The sequence below is a fragment of the Hippopotamus amphibius genome, chromosome 7 (genome assembly GCF_030028045.1).
Source record: "Hippopotamus amphibius kiboko isolate mHipAmp2 chromosome 7, mHipAmp2.hap2, whole genome shotgun sequence".
Taxonomy (NCBI): Eukaryota; Metazoa; Chordata; class Mammalia; order Artiodactyla; family Hippopotamidae; genus Hippopotamus; species Hippopotamus amphibius.
The window spans coordinates 94,065,777-94,085,511 of NC_080192.1; the positions used below are offsets into that span (position 1 = coordinate 94,065,777).

General features: G+C 46.6%; 1 protein-coding gene across 6 annotated transcripts in view; it reads left to right on the forward strand.

Moving 5' to 3' along the window:
• Positions 1 to 19,735, forward strand: part of SPRED2 (sprouty related EVH1 domain containing 2) — a 110,039-nt gene that overhangs the window by 31,100 nt on the left and 59,204 nt on the right. Inside the window, exons 2-3 of one of the 6 annotated variants that reach the window (XM_057742765.1) lie at positions 12,089 to 12,223; positions 13,201 to 13,295. The exons of 4 other annotated variants lie outside the window; for them this stretch is intronic. In XM_057742765.1, the coding sequence (XP_057598748.1) occupies positions 13,258 to 13,295 (38 nt within the window). In that variant the 5' untranslated portion in view covers positions 12,089 to 12,223; positions 13,201 to 13,257. The remainder of the gene's footprint in view (positions 1 to 12,088; positions 12,224 to 13,200; positions 13,296 to 19,735) is intronic. One more of the 6 variants, XM_057742767.1, reaches the window with a different exon arrangement.

The window sequence follows — 19,735 nt, forward strand, 5'->3', positions numbered from 1 at the left end:
CTAGGTGCCTGACACGCCTGATGTCTTTCAGTCCTCATAACAGCCCTGTGCGATGGTGCTGTCCACGCCCCCTCTTACCGACAGGGAAACTGAGTGAAAGTTTCGAGAGGCTAAGAGACTTGCTCCAAGTAGAACTGAGCAGTGATGTGCGGGATGGACTTGAGGTCAGAGGCAGAGAGATCGGCCAGGCCACCGCAGGAGCCCACGAGAGACCGTTGATGATGTGCGGATTGGGGGACCGGAAGCTGGGATGTGGGAGAATCGGGGTGCAGCTAAAGGGGATGCGAGTCCAGTGGCAAGACTTCATCCTGAAGGGCGCAGGTGTTGGGGGGAGCCTCTCTTGAGCCCAGTGTGCAGGAGAGGGCACTGGTCGGCTTCCTCTCACTCCACAGACAGACTTGAAGGAAGGGTTGGGCCGCCGCGTTCTGCCGCACGTGGGGCAGAGGGATGGGCTCGGGGACGGATGAAATCCGCAGAAAAAGTTGGTTAAAGTTGGTGGGGGGGGGGGGGGGTGGCTGCAGGCGGAGAACGCTGGACACTTAGATCCCAGGCTGGAAAAGAACCTGGGCTGGAATGAGGGAGGTCACGGCAACCTAGGCTGGAAGGAGAGGCACGTGGACGGGTGGCTACTGGGCTGGACCCCTCGGGGGGACCTGGTGATGGAGGGAAACTGCTGGATGTGGCAAGTCCTGATCACTGGACATCCCTGTACCTGTTACACTGTGACTAGAGTCAACCCCGACCTGAGCAGTCACGTTTTCCGCATTTAGAAAATGAGGAAACATCACTCAGGTTGGCATAAACTTACCTAAAATAAGACATGGAAGTAGCATCATGTGAAAATGTAGTGGTTTAAAAAAAATTTTTTTTGAATTCCTATAAAAGGGGGAAAAAAACCTGTTGGCCACTCTTGAATATCTACCTTCTACCTTCTTTGAGCCTCAGTGTGATCAGAACTGGGCTTGATGTACCCAGGAAATTGAGATAATAAGCAAGACAGCTCAGGGCTCCTATCAAGCGTGGTATCAGAAATGGACAGAAGGCACAGAGGAAGGAGCCCTGCCCGCTGTGTGTTCAGCAAGCGCCAGGGGAGTGTGCTTCTCTTTTCAAGTTCAAGTGGGTCAGGTGAATGTTTGATGAGTGTCTGTGAAACATATTGATAAGAAATCAGTCTTCAGATAGTATATGTTCCTCAGTCAGATTTGGCTCAAAGGTAACCCTCAGTTTGGGGGGTTTATTGAGGCTGCTTTGAAACAGAAGGTCCATTAAGCCCTGTTCACGTCCATTCACAGCAGCCTCCTGACAGACAGAGGCCTGCGCGGGGCGCCAGCAGCCACCTCCCATCCATGACCGGCCTCTAAAAGCAGCGCACTTTGCCAGACGCCTGTGAATTTTAAAAGCAGGGATTCATCTGCGGAATCATCTTTCCGAACCTAATGATGTGTAATTGCTTCGTTGTTCAACTGCGGTTGATCTGTTTCTAGCAGATTAGCTACCTGAGAGGAAATGAGAATTTAAATTGTTTGCTGGACTTGAAGAAATTTACATGAGGAGACGTCTGATCCACAGATGCCTCTGTCACAGAGAAAGCATTTCCCCCCCCAGCAGCAACCTCTATTAATGGCCATTTTGCATTTTTCTTGCCTGGGTACTTCTCACCCATTCTTCGTAGTCCTTACAGTGGCCTTTACCTGTGTGGTTTTAAACCCATTTTAGAGATGAAGGAGTCCAGGTTCAGAAGGTAAGTAGCTTGTCAAGGTCCCCTAGGTGGCAAGTGCCGGAGCTGGGATCTGGAACCCTGGTGTCTGTGACTGCGCCATGGCTTTCCGCTCCTGTTATCAGGGGTAGCCCGTCCGTCGGCAGTAACAGCGAATGAATGAATGACTTCTTCAAAAAGAATAGTCCATATGCTCCCCAGCATAAGAGATAGTTGGGAAGGTTGTTTGGAGAAGGGGGCCAGAGACCCTAAGACACCAAAAAGTCTCTTTTTATATCTGGTAAATCCCTTTATTATGATTATTACGAAGGAGAAAGCTGTGATTGTTTGACAAATAGGTATTGAGTAAAACCGCACTCTTCGGCTCTGGATTTGGAGGTGGAGATCCAGGTGGAGGGGCAGGTGGGGGAGCGGTGCACATGTCCCACAGAGCGTGCTTCCCGCAATAGTGCGGCATCTCTGTGCAGGCGGCTGAGAAGAGGTCGGATGCTGCACTCGTTTCGAGTAACGTGATGCCACCTTGGTGTGATCTCTGTAGCAATAACTTTGTGTAAGAACAATAGCTAGTGTGATCTTTTGCAAAGGAGAGATCTGTTTTAAACTCCTAACGCGCTCCTCACAGTCCCTTATTTCTTGTTGTTTCGTGGCAGGTAGAATCTCTCATTCATTGAGCTCGGGGGCCGGAAGGGCCTGAGGGACCCCCAGCCTGCCCTTCTCATTGTACAGCCCTCTGCTTTCATCTCTCATCCCTCCCCCCAATGCCTGACCACCCATAAGGCAGCACTGAGGAAGACTAGGACTGGCGAAGGGGGAGGATCGGGTGTCCCTGGCTCGCACTGATTAATCCTGTTCGTTGTCGAGTACCAGTGTTTCTTACGTTAATTTTTACCGGAGTATAGTTGCTTTACAATGTTGTGTTTCTACTGTGCAACAAAATGAATCAGCCGTACGTATACATATATCTCCTCCCTTTTGGACTGCCTTCCCACCCGGGTCTCCACAGTGCATTAAGTAGAGGTCCCTGTGCTATACAGTAGATTCTCATCAGTTATCTGTTTTATACAGTGTCAATAGTGCATATGTGTCAATCCCCATCTCCCAATCCTCTCCCCCCTCCTCCTTGGTATCCATACATTTGTTCTCTACAACTGTCTCTATTTCTGTTTTGCAAATAGAATCATCAATACTGTTTTTCTAGATTCCACATGTATGTGGTAATACACGATACTTGTTTTTCTGACTTACTTCACTCTATATAACAGACTCTAGGTCCGTCCACCTCACTACAGATAACTCAATTTCATTCCTTTTTATGGCTGAGTAATATTCCATTGTATATATATACCACATCTTCTTTATCCATTCCTCTGTTGGTGGACATTTAGGTTGCTTCCATGTCCTGGCTGTTGTAAATAGTGCCGCTAGGAACATTGGGGTGCATGTATCTTTTTGAATTGTGGTTTTCTCTGGATATATGCCCTTGTACTGCTTTTTAGTGAGCTGATTCATTACTGAGATTAGGTCTTGTGCAAATTTCTAGTTTGTATTCTGTGGATTTAATTTCACAACAGTTTCCTCATTTCAACATAATTCCATTGTATCATAGGTTTTATGATTTCTTTCGAATGTAGAGCCTCACCTCACATTTTATTTCAAAACTATGAAATAAATATTTAAATGATTTAATGAAAATCTTAAAAAAATAAACTAGAAGAACACATAGGTAGATGTTTAACTCATCTCTAAGGAAAGAAGGCTTGCCCACACATAGACGTATTGGAAGAAATTCTAGAGGAAATGACTGATATCACTTTTGTTTGTGTGATATCACAGATAATTTGACAAAATTGCAAAAAAAAAATGCACCTCACTTGTGATATATAGAGTTAATATAAAACTCTGAAGAGTTCAGGAAATTACAAGAAAAGACACTAAGGAAACCAGCAGAAAAATAGACAACTTAATACTTTTAAAAATGCCAATAACTGGTTAAAAGAGAACCATACAGTTGGCCAAACATGGAACAACATGGTCCCCCCCACAGATTATGAAGAGTAATGCAGTGGAAACCTAACAGCAGTTTCACAGCAGTCATCCCCTGATTAATAAACTAATGCAAATGAAACAATAGCGTTTTTTCAGCTGTTATTAATTATCAAATAGAAAAATATTTTTTAATGCTGGTATGGCTTTTTTGAGGGGGCATTTTTCATACGCTGCTGTTGGGAGTAGAATTTAGTGTATCTTTTCTGGAAAGCAATTTGGTGATATATATATCAGTACTTTTTTAAAAAGTTCATCTTTATCCAAAAGCCCTCTTCTAGAAATTTAAAGATAGTAATCAGATGAAAACCCACTTATGGGCAGTGGTATATAAAGTTATGTGAGTTGAAAACATCGATAAGAGAGCCTAGGAGGGTAGGTAAGCCCCGTGGAACATTCATATGACCAGATAGCACGCAGCCTCAGAAAACAGTACTTTCAAGGAATTGTTAATAATGCGGAGAATACAGCATTGGGTAAAAACAGGGTTACAGAACTCTGTGTCTACATATCACAGTCCAAATTTTGCCCGAAACATGCATAGCAAAAGGACTGGAAGGAATGACACAAGCCTGTTAAGAACTGGTCATGGTCATCTCTGAGCTGTGGTGTTACAGGCATGACTCTTGTTTTCTTATTCTTTTATGTGTACATTAAGATGACGAACCATTCCGGTTTGCCCAGCACTGTCCTAGTTTTAGCACTGAAAGTCCTACCCTGGACAGTTGGTCACTCTAGTATGTATGTATATGTACATAGTGAGATGAGTTCGTGCCATTTGGCAGGAAAGAGCCAAAGGTGAAGCGACAAGGGACAGGCTGATGGGGCCTGGGGAGGAATCAAACAATAGATTTTCTTTTTTTTTTCTTTTTTCTTCAGATCTTTATTGGAGTATAATTGCTTTACACTGTTGAGCCAGTTTCCGATGTACAACAAAATGAATCAGCTGTATTTATACATATACATATGTCCCCTCCCTCTTGAGCCTCCCTCCAACCCTCCCTGTCCCACCCTTCTAGGTCATCAAAGCAATAGATTTTCTAGTGATAAAATTACTATGACTTATTTTAGAAAGCATAGGAAAAAGTAAATACTCAAAAACTTAAATCGTGCTCCTGTGTGGCCAGTACGGGTCTACATGCATTTGATGGCTAACACTCTTCAATCAACCAACCCTATGAAGGAATTACTGCTATCACATCCCCCTTTACAGAGGCATAGAAAGGTTCATTTGCCCAGGGTCCCCATAGCTCTTGACAGAGTCTGGATTTGAATTCGGGCAGTCTGGGTCCAGAGTCTGGGCTGTAAACCACCACCTGCATCTCTGCAGATCCCCCACTCCAGTGACTCCTATGGCTGCCCCTCCTGACAAGTACATCGTGACTGCCCACAGCAGGCGGCTGAGTTGGCCATGTTTGACTTAGTGCTGCCTCACTCCAGCCCCATGGCCAGGACTGCCTTTGACCTCCAACAGAGGAAACACCTTCCCCCCATCCGGAGCCCGGAGTGGGGATTTCCATAGCAGACTCACTGGCCTCTGGTGATAGAGTTCTTTCAGTTTTGCCGCACGATCTTGCAGCAAAGGGCTGGGTCCAGGTGCAGCTTTGGTTATTTCTGGAAACACTTCTCCTTTTCCTTTATTTTGTCAAGTCTGGCTTACCAGGCATGCTCCTCTCTGAAGGTGATTTTGGCTCTCCTCCCCAGACCATCAGACATTTCTGTAGGTGTTAGAATCTTCCATGATGGTTCTGGACTCTGTGCAAATTTCCAGATAAGTCTGAGCATGGGGAGGAGGTGATGTAGATCCTAAGCTTTGTCCAACTAAGACCCCTGTGATTGCAGGTTGCTTTGTCAGCAGTGGTGATCTCTAGGTGGTGGATCACAGGTAGTATTTATTCTTTTTGCTTACTTGCTTTAAACATTTCTTCAACAAACTTGGTTTACTTTCCAGATATTAAAAATGTACTACAATTTTTTTTAACTTTTACAGTTTTACTCCTGCAGAATTTCCCGTTCCTTCAAAATCTGTGCATGGCAGAGTTTCCTAACCCTCATTCAAGTTAGAGCAGCTCCATTTCTGTACCAAAAAGAAATGCCTTTAGCCACTGTCTGAACTTGTACCTTGCTGAGAACTCTGCCAGAGTTCCTTGTTAATTGTTTGTTTTGTCATATTAATTGAACAATGAGAGGGCACTGGCATTCCTCACCCGTGAGGTAGAAGCACAAAATCTACATTTCTTTTTGAGGGGAAGGAATTTTTTTTTCTTTCAAATCTTAGAAATCTGTTGTTTGACAAATAACAAAAAGTTTTAGGTACTTAACTTCTTTATGGGGACTGTGATGTTTAGGGGAAAACAAAGTTTAAATTTGGACCTCATGTGTTGTTTTCAAAGAATCCGTGTGTTTCCTTATCCTTTTCCTTCCAAAGAGTTCAAAAGTAGGAATCGCCCTCCTTCCCCTTAACACATTTTTAGGAGGTAAGAGGGAAGTCATATAACAAAATTATTCTTAATTGTAAAAGTAGGGTGTCTTCAGGTTTGTTTTTTTTTTTTTAATAAATTTATTTGTTTATTTATTGGCTGCATTGGGTCTTCGTTGCTGTGTGCAGGCTTTCTCCAGTTGCCATGAGCGGGGGCTACTCTTCATTGCAGTGCATGGGCTTCTCATTGTGGTGGCTTCTCTTGTTGCAGAGCATGGGCTCTAGGCTCTCGGGCTTCAGTAATTGCGGCACATGGGCTCAGTAGTTGTGGCTTGAGTGCTCTAGAGCACAGGCTTAGTAGTTGTGGTGCACAGGCTTCGTTGCTCTGCTGCATGTGGAATCTTCCCGGACCAGGGCTCGAACCCGTGTCCCCTGCATTGGCAGGCAGATTGTTAACCACTGTGCCACCAGGGAAGTCCCTGTCTTCTGGATTTTTAATGTTCAAGGGAAAGACTGTGTTTCCCAAGGCACGATGTTCCCTTTGGGGCGGGGGGTGGGCAGGGGAGACTAATCTATCTTTGTATTGCTGCAAGGGGGATGAAGCATCTGCTGGGTGAGAACGGGGGAGCGTTGCCAGGTGGATTCCTGATGCTGGGGCAGAGCTGTGAAGCAAAAGACCTTTTCACCCTTCAGAGGAAAGAGGGATGGGGACTTGAGAAGCTAGAGCGAGGGCACAGGCTGGGCCAGTCAGGATTTCCAGAGGCCCGTTGCCCACAGCTCCCTCCACAGGGCCAGCATTCCTGGGGATTGTTAGAAATGCAGGGTCCTGTGCCCCGCCCCCGGGCAGAGGCCGCTCGCAGATGCTTCGCCTGCACTGCCTGAGGATTCTGGTTGCACTGGTGGCTGTGTGGCTGCCCGGGACAGAAATTTACCTCTCAGCCAAGGAGGCTGGAGGGAGGGTGCGCTGGGAGCTAGGCCGAGGGAGATCACATAATTACATTTATAATATAAAGATGTGTATTCTAAATACATATTAAATATATATAAATTTATAATATTGGACCACATGCTCAGAGTTTGGGTTTTGCTTTGGGTACCTAGGACAGAACCAAGAACACAAGTGGAGAGAGATTGTGTGTTTGGGGAAGAATTCCTTTTTTTAAATTTTAATTAATTAATTGGATGTTTTGGGTGTTTGTTGCGGTGCGTGGGCTTTCTCTAGTTGCGGAGAGCAGGGACTACTCTTCATTGTAGTGCGAGGGCTTCTCATTGTTGTGGCTTCTCTTGTTGCAGAGCTCAGTAGTTGTGGCGCATGGGCTTCGTTGCTCTGCGGCAGGTGGGATCTTCCCGGACCAGGGCTCGAACCCGTGTCCCCTGCATTGGCAGACGGATTCTTAAGCACTGTGCCACCAGGGAAGTCCAAGAATTGCTTTCTTACCACCCCCTCACCCCCCGCTGGTTTTGATCCCTTGTCTGCACCGGTAGAGTCTGTGGAGGGGACCGAGGGACTTCCTGTGCCACTGATAAGCAGCCCCTGAGGGCACACAGTAAACCCCCCAGGCCCTCCCAGTCACCCTCACCAAGGAAGACAGTGAGGGGCCTCACTATACTCTTTGGGCTCAAGAAATCTCCAGAAATGGAGTCACAAGCCCACAGCATGGACCTTGGCTAATCTGAGCACCGGATGGATGGGAGTGGAGACCTTAGCTGGGAGGCAGGCGCTGCACAGGCGGGCAGGTGGGGGCAGGCTGCCCACACGGCGCCCTGGGCTGGCATGACCTCATCCATCTCGTTTGTCGAGCACTGTGATAATGTCTCTGGCCCTGCCCGTAATGGGAGACACCGGATCGCTGCCTCGAGGGCTCAGATTTAGAGTTTCATAAGCTCTGGATTGACTCAGGTTAAACCTCTCCCCTCCAAACGTTGTATTAAAATACGGGACTAAACACAGCTCCTGGATAAGGCTGGCTAACGCACTAAACCTGGCCTTGCCGTGAGCCTCACTGCTAACGCAGGGAGGCTTTTAGATATTTGCTCTCCCTAGTTTTTCAGTGTTTATAAGTTCCCTTTATATAAACTTATATGTTTAGGTTAAAATTTGCATTTTTAGTTAATAGTCTAGACAGATCTGAATTGGAAATAATTCTGCATTCTGTGCTGCATAGAGCTATTTAATATTTCTAATTTTGTTTAACCAAATGCTGTAGTATCTTCACTCTGGAGTTTACCTATGCATAGTTACCTAACCTTTCCAGCCTAAGTCCTATTGACTTCAAAAATAATTTGGAAGAATTTACCCAGTATGTTTGAAATTTTTTGTGTTTTTTTTCTCTTACTAGTATCAGAATTGAGTATGTTTAGCTGTTGCTGTCCATTCATTAATCTGAGACCTGAGTGTGCTTGCCATTATTTTGTGCTAAAACTAATTGATCAGGGTTATAAATTATTAGATAAGAAACTTAGAAGCCTCTGTTGGAGGGGGTTCCCACTCCCTTTTCCGTGGTCATAGCTGGAGACCAGTATCTGTATTCCTTACACTGAAAGTACAGCCAAGAGCCTCGAGCACAGACTAAGGAGGAGATTGTTCTGGTAGCCATTTGGAACTTCTGTCTCCTGTGTTTGGTGATGACAACTGGGGGAACCAGCATCGACTGAGTCCTGACCACATAACCCACCCCGCAGAATCACCCTGTGACAGTGGGAGAGCCCCCCAGCCCCCACCTTGGGGTTGCAGCTATTTGGAGCATTTGCTGAATACTTCATAATCTGAGTATTCTTCTATAACAATAAAACCAGCTTCAACTTAAAAAAAAAAAAAAAGTACCTGTTAAAAGCCGTATGTGGGATTGGGGTTGATGTATATGCACTAAGATGTATAAAATAGATAACTAATTTAAAAAACAACATTCAGAAAAATAAAAAATAAAATAAGACAGAGCCATGCATGGGAAATGTTTGCTGGGTGAGATGTGTCAGGGAAAGCAGGTCTCTCCAGGGGACATTGTAAAGGATGCAAAGCCTGGGACTTCTGAAAGTGCTCTAAACCCACAGAGCAACAGCTGAAGAGCCAAAACCTGAAACGTCTTCCTTAAATACCCTGAACCTTGATTTCTCTTCCTCTCTCAAATGGAAACCAGACTGCAAGGATGGAGATGTCTTCTTGACAAATCCATGACGATAAAACCTTACTAGGCTGGCGGTGCTGTTCTGGGTCTTGGGTAATCAGAGGTGAACTTACATTCTTGAGAGGGAGCTCCACAATAAGCAGGGAAACCAGTAAACAAGGAAAGTACAGATGGTCCTAGTGCTAGGAGAGTTGTGACTGAGAACAACTGGTCCAGCCCTCACCCTGTGAGTAACCTGTTCAAAGGTAACTGCTACTGTTACTATGGTTACTGTTACTGAACGGCCTACTGGGGAGGGAGGTTCCTTGAAGATCTTCGAATACCAGAGGGCACACAAAGTTAACACCTGTGCTTTCTGATACAATATCCCCCCTTTCTTGGCCTCACCATCTCCCATGAGAATGATCAGTTAACAATTACTGGAAAAATCGACTTTGCCTGAATGTCTAGAAAGCTATTTGGGATTTCCAATATTTTTCTTCTTAAAGAATGAAAAAGCAGGTCTACATTTAAGAGGTAGTAGTGATCATTGTTCCTCTCTTCTGCTTCCTAGTCCCTACCTCATTCTGCTCCTTTGCTCAAAAGGAATTTAGGGGCCCATAATAAGCATTTTCCCTGAGAAGTTCCTCATGTCAAGGGTAAATGAGAAATCATTTAAAGTTTCTGGTTTAAAGTTTAAATGAGAACCCAAGGTTCCTGTCTTGAACCTACTTCCCAGTGACAGTTGATAGGGCATTAAATTACACATGGCTCCCCCTCTTCCTCCTCAGGCTCTACCCACCCCTGTGCCAGGCAGGGTAGGGTGAAAGGTAACGCTGGCACTCCTGTTTCCCATCCCTCTACCACACTCCCCACAGTGCTGGCAGCAGCCAGGAAGGTGGTGAGATTTCTGCTACTGCGCCAGCTGGGCCACCTGTGAAGCCACTGCCAAAGTCAACATGTGCAGGCTTGGTGTCTGGCCAGTAGGTTTCATCATGGTGGTTAATGGAAGTTCCTGTTCGGACACCCTCAAGCTTGTGTGATTCTGTCGCTGGAGGACCTGGGCATCTCTTATGCAAAAGCAAGATCTTTGGGGAATTTTTAAAAATTGTTCCTTTTACGGGTCACTTGGCAAGGTCATAGGAGGCTTTGTAAGTGGCCATTAGAAGTAGAGAGCAATATTCCTAGTGGCCATTTAGTAGACATTTACAGAGATCTAATATGTACCAAGTTTTGTTCTGGAAAGGTGGGAGGGATGGGTACAGAAATGACTAAGCAGTGAACCTGGAGTCCTGGGACTCTTGGTCTGATTAAGGTGTGGAGGAGAGACAGGGAAATTAAACCATACGATAAACCAGGAGCAGAGAGCTCAGTGGAAGGGGCCTCTGAGTGGGTTACCTGGGAGGATGGAGGCCGACTTCCTCGTCTTGGAGTCTTTGAGGGGAGGGGTGATTTTCAGAGGGTGAGGAGAGGTGAGAAGGGTTCTTAGTGGTGGCAGTGCCCACTGCCTTCTGGGGACGGTCTGAGGGAGGCCGTGGGTGTGCAGCCAATGGCATCACCCGGGGCCTCAGCGTAGAGGTCCCCACCACACTTGGCTTAATGCTCTGCTCTTGCCGTTCTGAAATTCTTAATAATTTTTGAACAAAGCACCCCACCAATTATTTTCCTTTTGCACGGGCTCTGCAAATCATGTAGCCTGTCCTGCGTATGTAGAGATAGGGCTGTAAAGATGGGTTGGACCAAACTGTGTAGAGCTCTGTCTATCAAACAGGGGAAGATATGGCTTTTCTTCTTGAAGCAGTGGGTAGCCATGGAAGGGGTGGTGACAGGGGTTGCAGAAGGACAAGTGGAGAGGCTGGTGAGGCCAGGGAGGCTGGCAGTCCATGGAGGAAGGCGGATCAAATCATGTGAGAATGGACATGACAGAAGACAAGAGCTACCAGTCACGCACCTAGGGGAGATGGGCCGGCTTTGGGGCCTGGGGACAAAGGCAGAGAGGGCTGGTGGTGAAGGCTGAGCTTTCTAGCTGGGCTGGAGAGTCCACTCACCGGCAGGAATGCGGGAGGAAAGAGGCCCTGAGCAGTGGCAGCAAGACAGATGTTTTGCAGGAGTGGGGCGAGGCCCTTTCCAGAAAGACCCGGAAATCTCTGGTGGGACAGCTTGTGGAAACATGCACTGCAGCTGCTCCCCGCTGCAGCAAATGACCTGCAGATCAAGGTTTTTGTCAGGATCGAGAGCTTCCCTAGAACAAATATTCATCCAAAAATAAACTTCCCGTTCTTCCTGTTTTTATAACTTGCCTATTTCCTCCAAGTTTGAGGCTGGTCTCCAGTTCCGTGGGTTATTAATCTTCAGAGGATCAAGACCTCTATAGAAGTATTTCCTGTACATGTTTATCTACCCAGCCCTAAATTATTTTCTCCAAATGATAAGAGAGCTTTTCCATACTGATGTGTCAGGCTTTTCCTTTGAGGGATTTCAATGTAGGCACCCCAGCACATGGCTAACGCGGAAGAGCTTATCCTAGCACCCAGGAAGGCCAGGTGATGAGGAGCTGCAGTGGGTGTTGATGGGTGTGCTCAGCCCACCTCTGCCAGGTTAAAGGTGGTCTCTTTCTGGCCAGCGTCCTAGGGAGACAGGGTGACAGCTGTAGAGGGCCCCGTGTGAGGACATTTTAAATGCCCTACTGGATATCCACAGAATAATAGCTCCAGAAAGGTCTCTGCCCCCTTGAAGAGTTCAAAATACCCCTCAGAGGACCATGATTTATTCTTACATCTTTTAACTTCCCTCTGCCTTTCACAGATGAGGTATATACGTGGTGCTCACGACTGAGCACAAAGGAGAAGAGGCACGTTGAAGCCTGGGGCCACGTTCAGACCCAATAGACAAATAGACCAACTTGGTTCCGTAGGCGTGGGCCCCTCACTCTTCAACCCAGTGAGTCCATCTGCCTCTGGGAGACGTTCCTTGGTCTCCTACTTCTTGTGCTTATCCATCCCAAGCTAGCATGCCGGTGGGTGTATTTTACATGTACGCCTTCTTGTATGACTCTTACAAAGAGGCCGCGGGGACCGGGCTGTGTGGGCGGCGGCTTGTGCCGCAGCAGAAGCTGGAGCGCAGCCACATGCCTTTCACTGAGCCCTTCTGAGGGGGGGTCGGGATGTCAAGGTGGGGTGGGCATGTCGTGTTGTGCACAAGGCACCACCCCTCCCTCTCGGCGATTCAGGTAACCGGATTGGGAATGGCCCGCTGCTCTAGCCCCGCACTGTCCAGTGCCTTAGCCACTAGCACTTGGAACAAGGCTAGTATGAGCTGAGAAGGGCTGTAAGTGTAAAATACACGTCGGATTTTGAAGCCTTAGTACGAAGAGAAGGAATGTAAAATATCTCCTCAGTAATTCTTTCCTCTTGATTAGTGCTGAAACAAAGATATTTTAGATATACCGGATTATATCAACTACATTATTCTAATTTGTTTTGCTTGGGTTTTATTACTTTTTTTAATGTGACTACTAGAAAAACTTAAATCGCATTTGGGGCTCATGTTACGTTTCTATAGGATGGTGCTGCGAGGTCAGCTGCCAGTTGTGGCTTCAACTTGAGAATACAAGTCCCAGAGGCCCCTCTCCCTGGTGGCCTGGTGGAGGGGAGATGCAGCCCTAACCGTAGACCACTCAGAGCAGTGGCTGGGACAGCCTACTTCCAGGCAGAGGGTTACTAACTTAATAAGCAGCAGCAGGAATTTTTAAAAATCCTTTCAAAAGCACCCCTCCTAGCTGAATTTTTTTTTTCTTAGCCTCCTTCCCAGAAGCCTTTTTTTTTTTTTTTTTTTAAATTCAGAACTCTTCCTCTTTGTCAGCTTGGGACTTGCAGGGGTGATGGGGACTTATTGTTTTGTTTTATTCTCTCGTTTAGATTGTTCTTCTGCCCCCAGCTCAGGCTCCAGTAGCTGCCAACCCAGGAACTATCCAGATGGGCCCGGGAAGTCACTGTTTCAGACCAGTCCCCAGGTCTGTAACCCCCCCACCCCCCACTGCCTTTGGAGTGGTTATTCAAGAGTAAACATATCTTGGGGGAATGCAAAGTGGAAGTGAAGCTTAGGAAACCCCTGCTTTGAGAAGTACAGAACCACAACTAACCTCCTCATGTCAGGTTGGCCTTTGAGGAAGAAAAGGGGGAAATTCCACTGGTATTTGAAAACCCCAAGTAATTCCCTGTTATAAGGAGGAGTTTCATGTTGACTTTGGAGGTCCAGGAAGAACCTGATGGATTGTATAGTCATCATGGGCGAAAGGATATGACACAGTCAGACTTCTCTGCTTGGGCACCGATGCTGACCGGTGGGGTGGGGAGAGAGATCTGTCATCAGCCAACGGAACAGCACTGCACCGAGGCACTCCATAATTTTGATCTCTTTTGTCCACATTGCTGTCTGTTGTATACGTAACCTTTGCTGGAATAATCGACATAGGAATTGACATTTTTTAAATGCTTGCTCTGTGTGATATGCTTTGGTACCTATACAGTTCATAGGCAGCACAAACTTTGAGATACCCCAGAGTGGGTGCCACTGTTTCTCTAGTCTACAGATGGAGAAGATGCAGTGTAGAAAGATGAAATAAGTTGTCTGAGGACTCATAGCCAGAAGTCAGTGGGGCAGGGAGTGCAGCTTGGACTGCATGACTCCAGATCCGAGTGTTTAACCTTAGGGTGTCCCTTGGGGCTGCCCAGACCAGCCCATGGATGTTGTATTGCTCCATTCTGCACAAGCATTGGTTTGTTATGGCCACGCTGCCGGTGCAGGCTGGGACAGGACACCAGGGGAGGGTTCAGTCCTGTGTTGCTGAACCAGCTGAGCTAAGAATTGAATACTGTGGGTGCTTCTGAGCTCTGCTGGGAGGACACCCTCTCACCTGGCTTTTGAAATGCTATGTGCTACACAGCCTTCTCCCCACGTGTTGTTGTGGTGGAAGGTCCAGGGCTACCTTGAAAGATGTTCCATTTGCCTCTCCAGGGTGCTGTGCTGCTGTTGTATTGGTGCAGAAAGGGCAGCTCCACCAGTGGCTGGCTGAGGTTTGGCAGTGAGCCCAGGAGTTGAGAGCTGTGTGCCCCAGAGTCCAACTGCTCTTTTCATTCTGCCACCCAATGGGTTCACAGGCTGGGTTCTCCATTCTCTGGGTGGCCGTTTCCCCACCTGTAAAATGGGGATACTCATAGGCCCTGCCTCAGATAACTGCTGTGAGATACCAAGAGGACACAGAAGGCATAGTGTCCTTGTCACATCAGGGCAGTGTCAGCTAACATTTCATTATGATGATTATTAATGCCATTTAATGCTGCATGATGGATTATAGTCACATAAAAAAAGGTACCATAAGATATGATCATGTGACTTGACTTTTTTGTTGTTTTAAGGCAAACGGATCAGAGCGTATACCTTTGTATCTGAGTACGTACCTTGGTCCTTGAGTGTATCTTTCAAAGCTGTGGTCTCAGGAGCCCTCCATGCCCATCTCCATCTCTCAACCATTTCCTTGAAACATTTTCAGAAGTCTTTTTTGGAACTCTTCAGAAGAAAAAACGATGGTGATATTAAGTACTTCTATTGTAAAGGTAGATTTTAAGTTTGGAAATGGCCTTAAGTTCATCAGAGCTAAGTTTGATGAATAAGTCGAGGATAAGCTTTGGTGATGGATCCACTGTAAGTTAAGAAATGGTGCTTAACTAAAACGTAAGGATTGAATTTTTTTTTTTTTTGAATGGCTGACTCTTTTGTTATAAGACTAACCTTGAAGGCAGTTCCAGAAGAAGGGTTCCGGCAGCTTTGTCATGGGACAGCATCTTTGGAACATTCCCCTAGTCTCCTAGGACAAAAACTTTAAAGGCAGGGGTTTGAGGGGTAGTGGGCAGTATTGACTAAGACCTATAAGGTTGTGTTTTGGGAGTAAAAATTAGTCTTATTTACACCCACTGTATTAGGTACCAGCTGAGTTGACTTGCATTTTGGCACTTGTGTAGCTGCCGATGGAGCTAATAGCAGAAGGTTTCCTGCCTCCAAGGAGTAGAGGCCAAAATCTGGCTTTGGTCCTGGGTTGACTTGCATTCCAGGTGTGTTTACCCCATGTAATACACAGACTTCAAATCTGAAGGTGTGAGTGTGTGTATGTCAAGCGAAGGGCCCTCAGCTTGGTGTCCTCCGCCAGGACTTTAAAGCTGGGCGTGTGAGAAGGACTGCTCCATCCTTCCGGATTCCCCAGGCTGCTGAGTGGCTGGAGAGCAGTGCTCAGCTGGGGCTCACCGGGGGTGGAGGACAGACGCGTGCCCCCGTGGAACGATGGAAGAAGGTTCAAGGGTTTTTTATCTAAAGATGTTCATGATGACTAATAGGTTTATCCAGGAAGGCTGAGCCACCAGCAACCTTTGGATTATTTCCTGCGAGTGGGTGCGAGAGGTGCCATGTTCCGTTTACCTTGGAAGGCGTGGCTGTGGAAAGAGCGTGGGGCTTTGGAATTTGTCTGGTCGAACTCCAGCTCTGCTCTCTATTGCCGGGTTAACTGTGGTGTCATAGCATTGCCTGGGCCTTGTTTCTGCCATGTGTAACGCACTAACGCTTCAGGGTGGTCGTGAGAGAGGGTCAGAGGGGTCCCATCTGTGAGAGCCTTGACAGATGCCAGCCCTCCACCTCTCCCAGGGCCCTGAGAATGACACCAGAATTAACCCCATTGCCACAGAAATGTGGGCAGAGGCCCACAGTTGTACCCCAGCATATGCCACCTGTCGCAGGGAAGTTTCCCCAGTCTCTCTGTGAGGTGAGGCACTCTCTCCCAAGAGGAGAATTGCCACTTCCTCTCTGCTCTGAATAAGGCCAGCTGTTAGGGCTCCACTGCCCAGCAGCCCTAACCCATTAAGCTGCCTAAGACACACCGGCCTCTTAGAACAGGAGCTTTTCTGTGGTGAGCACAGTCTATCCTCAGCAGGATGCACATTGGCACTTACTGCCCAGGTGCGTGAGGGCAGACTGTCCGTGGAACACTCCATGTGAACTGCAAGCCTGATGTTAACAGGTCCTCACTCAACTGGATTTAAAGTATAAAGTAGGCCCAGCTTCTGGCTTTCATCTCTTTGTCAAGTCCCTGGTTGTACTATCCAGCTCTAGTGCCATCCTTAATTGCACCAGTAATTCAGGGAAGCTTGGCCTGGACCCCAGTCTTGGGGGCCCTGGAGACACAGCTGAGTAGACTGAGGGGGTCACAGGTAGACTCGGGCAGAGGGTGTCCAGCTGCCACTCTCCTCTCACACTTACCCCTGACTTTTTCCTCAACCACTCTTTTAAGTTTCTGGAGCACTGATTCTCAAACTTTGCTGTCCATTAGAATTACCTGGAATTTAGAAAAATCTAGAAATCCAGACCATGCCCTCAAACAATTAGATTAGACACCAGTTTAAGAAAACACACACACAGAACTCCGAGGTGATTCAGTGTGCAGCCAAGTTTGAGAACCAGAAAGAAAACTCTTCCGGGGCAAGTTGCTTACTGAGTCTACTTGCTCCTGTGTGGTCACTAACTCTATCATCTGGGGCCGAGGTATCACGCTAGGGGTTGAACTGCCTGTTCTCCTCAATAGTGAGGTCTCCGTGGCATGTAGCTATTTTTTTTTAATATAAATTTACTTATTTACTTCTTGGCTGCGTTGGGTCTTCATTGCTGTGTGCAGGCTTTCTTTAGTTGCAGCGAGCCAGGGCTACTCTTCCTTGCAGTGTGCGGGCTTCTCACTGCGGTAGCTTCTCGTTGCAGAGCACGGGCTCTACACATGCGGGCTTCAGTAGTTGCAGCTTGCAGTCTCAGTAGTTGTGGCTCATGGGCTCTAGAGCGCAGGCTCAGTAGTTGTGGGGCACGGGCTTAGTTGCTCCATAGCATGTGGGATCTTCCTGGAACAGGGATCGAACCCGTGTCCCCTGCATTGGCAGGTGGATTCTTAACCACTGCGCCACCAGGGAAGTCCACACATAGCTGTTGTAACAACCTGTTTTCTTATGAAACATTTTACATATTCTCAAAGGTAAAGAAGACAGTATAATGAACCCCATGTCCTCACCCCTCAGCAGTCATTCACCACACACTTTTTTGGAGAGATGGGGTGGGGTGGGGTATTTTAAAGCAATCCCATGCATCATTTCATCCATAAATATTTCAGTATGTATCTCTAAGAAACGACTTAAAAAATATAACCACAATATCATCATCACACCTAAGAAAATTAACAGTAACTGTAATCTCATCAAATAACAAATCCATGTTCAGTTTTTTTCCCATTTGTTTTAAAAATGCTTTTATACATTTGGTTTGTTCCAATTAGGGTCCAAACAAGTATACTTCATTTTTAATGTTTGGCTTTAACCCTGGGGTAATTAAGCCATCATTGTGTACAAACACAGGTAATGATGTGTGTGGACCTCTGCAAGGAGGTGTAAATGGCGTTTGGTCTCCTCCATACTTTTCTTAGCCCTTCTGGTGGGACCTTGACCTGTCACAGAGGAAATGCTCATTGAGGCCCCAGCTGCAACCACTTCTGTGCTGCTCTGCTTCTGCCTGAAGGCATGTTCCCTTCGGTAAACTTAGAATAGAACCTTCAGGATGCTTGTGAAAAGAGAATTATGAGTCAGCCCTGTGGACAGCTTAGAATTTCCTGCTCCTGTGCTGGAGGAGGTGGCTGGGAAGGCCTCGGACTGCCTCTTGGGCCCTCTTGGGCTTTGCTGAGGGGTCCTATTTGCTGTTTACTTCTGGGGGTTCAGCTGGAACTTCGGCTCTGATACAGGGAGCAGCCTACAACGTTGCCCTGCCTCCCCAGAGGTGCAGGTGACTCTGTGTGCCTTCACCTCCAGCTGGACCTCTGAGTTTAGGTTCAGATGATGACCAGGGACAGAGAGGGTTACCTGCTGCCCTCTGAGGTAGCACAGATACCTCATAGTCATCGACTGGGCACAATGTCGACGAGATAGAATGCTGTTAGAATTTCTTAAAGGGGCAGATGCCTGGATGGCGCCTAGGATGAATGGGTGGTGCGGCTTTGGGGGGGGGGGGGAGCGGGAGAAGAATGGAGAATGGGCAACCTAAATAATAATTGAATTCTGTCTCACTCCTTCTGTTAATGTCGATGGAGTGCCTTCAACATGTGTGTCATACCAAATGAAAATCTCCCTTTATATACTTCTGTAATCATATATTCTGCTTTAGAGGGGCTTTGTCTTGATTTCAGATGGATCTGTAGCTGTAAGATTTTCTTTCTTCTATTTCTGTATCATGGTCAGATAGTTACAGAGCAGTAAGTAAGCATCTTAATATATAAAGACAACTCTAATATATAAAGTTGTTCATCACAGGAGTGTTTTCAATGGCAAAAGGTTCAGAAAAGCCTAAAAGTTCATTAATAAGGGACCGGTTAAATAAATTATGGTGCATCCTTACAGTTGAATATCATACAGATGTAAAAAGAGACTGAATTAGTTATCTGTGTTCCATATGGAAAGATCTCCAAGGAATAAAAAGCAAGGTCTGGAACATGTGAATGACATGCTACCTTTTTTGTGAGAAGGGGTGAGAATAGATGTATTTGCATAAACCCTGGAAGGATACACAACTTTTAAAAGGTGATTACTGCTGGCAGGTTGGGTGGGAGAAGGAACAGGACAGATGGGATTGATGGGAGTATACCCCGTTATATTTTGATTTATGAATCACGAATGTGTTACCTAAGCAAAACAATTAACTAAATTAAAAGGGATAAATACAGCCATACTTAAATTGCACAGATAAATTAATGGCTTGTTATGCCCCGGCTAATCTGTTTTACAGGCTTCTGACCACTGGTTACCTGTACTTAAACATGCCAGGTCTGTTGTGAAATGGACCAGTGAGGCTCTGGCCAGCCCAGGGAATGCGTTCCATGTTCTTCCCGTGAGGCCCTGCTCAGTAGTAGAGTATAAGTATTTGGTGCTGTTCTGCAGCCCATAGGCTTTTCCCCTTCCTCATCCTGAAATATAAACTGAGCTGACGAGATCCAGAGTTGAACTGCAGGGGACAGGGAAGGTGGGCTGCCTGTGTCCTCCTGCACAGTTAGCTGCTGTCTTCTGAGGAGGAAGCGTGGTGGGTGGAGCTAGGGAGGGCATGGCTTCCCTTCCCGTTCTAGGCCCTCTGTGCAGATCTTTTGTTTATCCGTTGGCATCCTGTGTGCCATGTTGTCTGTGTTTGTATTTATTTTCAGCTTCTATTGAGTGGTAGCAAAATCCCTCTGAGCTGAACTGGTCCCACTCTGGTAGCATGAAATGTTCTGATGTTAAGACTTGCTCTTCACGTCCGGCATAGTCTCAGTATCAGAGACAATTCCTAGGGGTTCACAGGAAACAAACAAATGAAGTCCGTGGAACAGTGTTCTCCCTCTTGAGTGGAGAA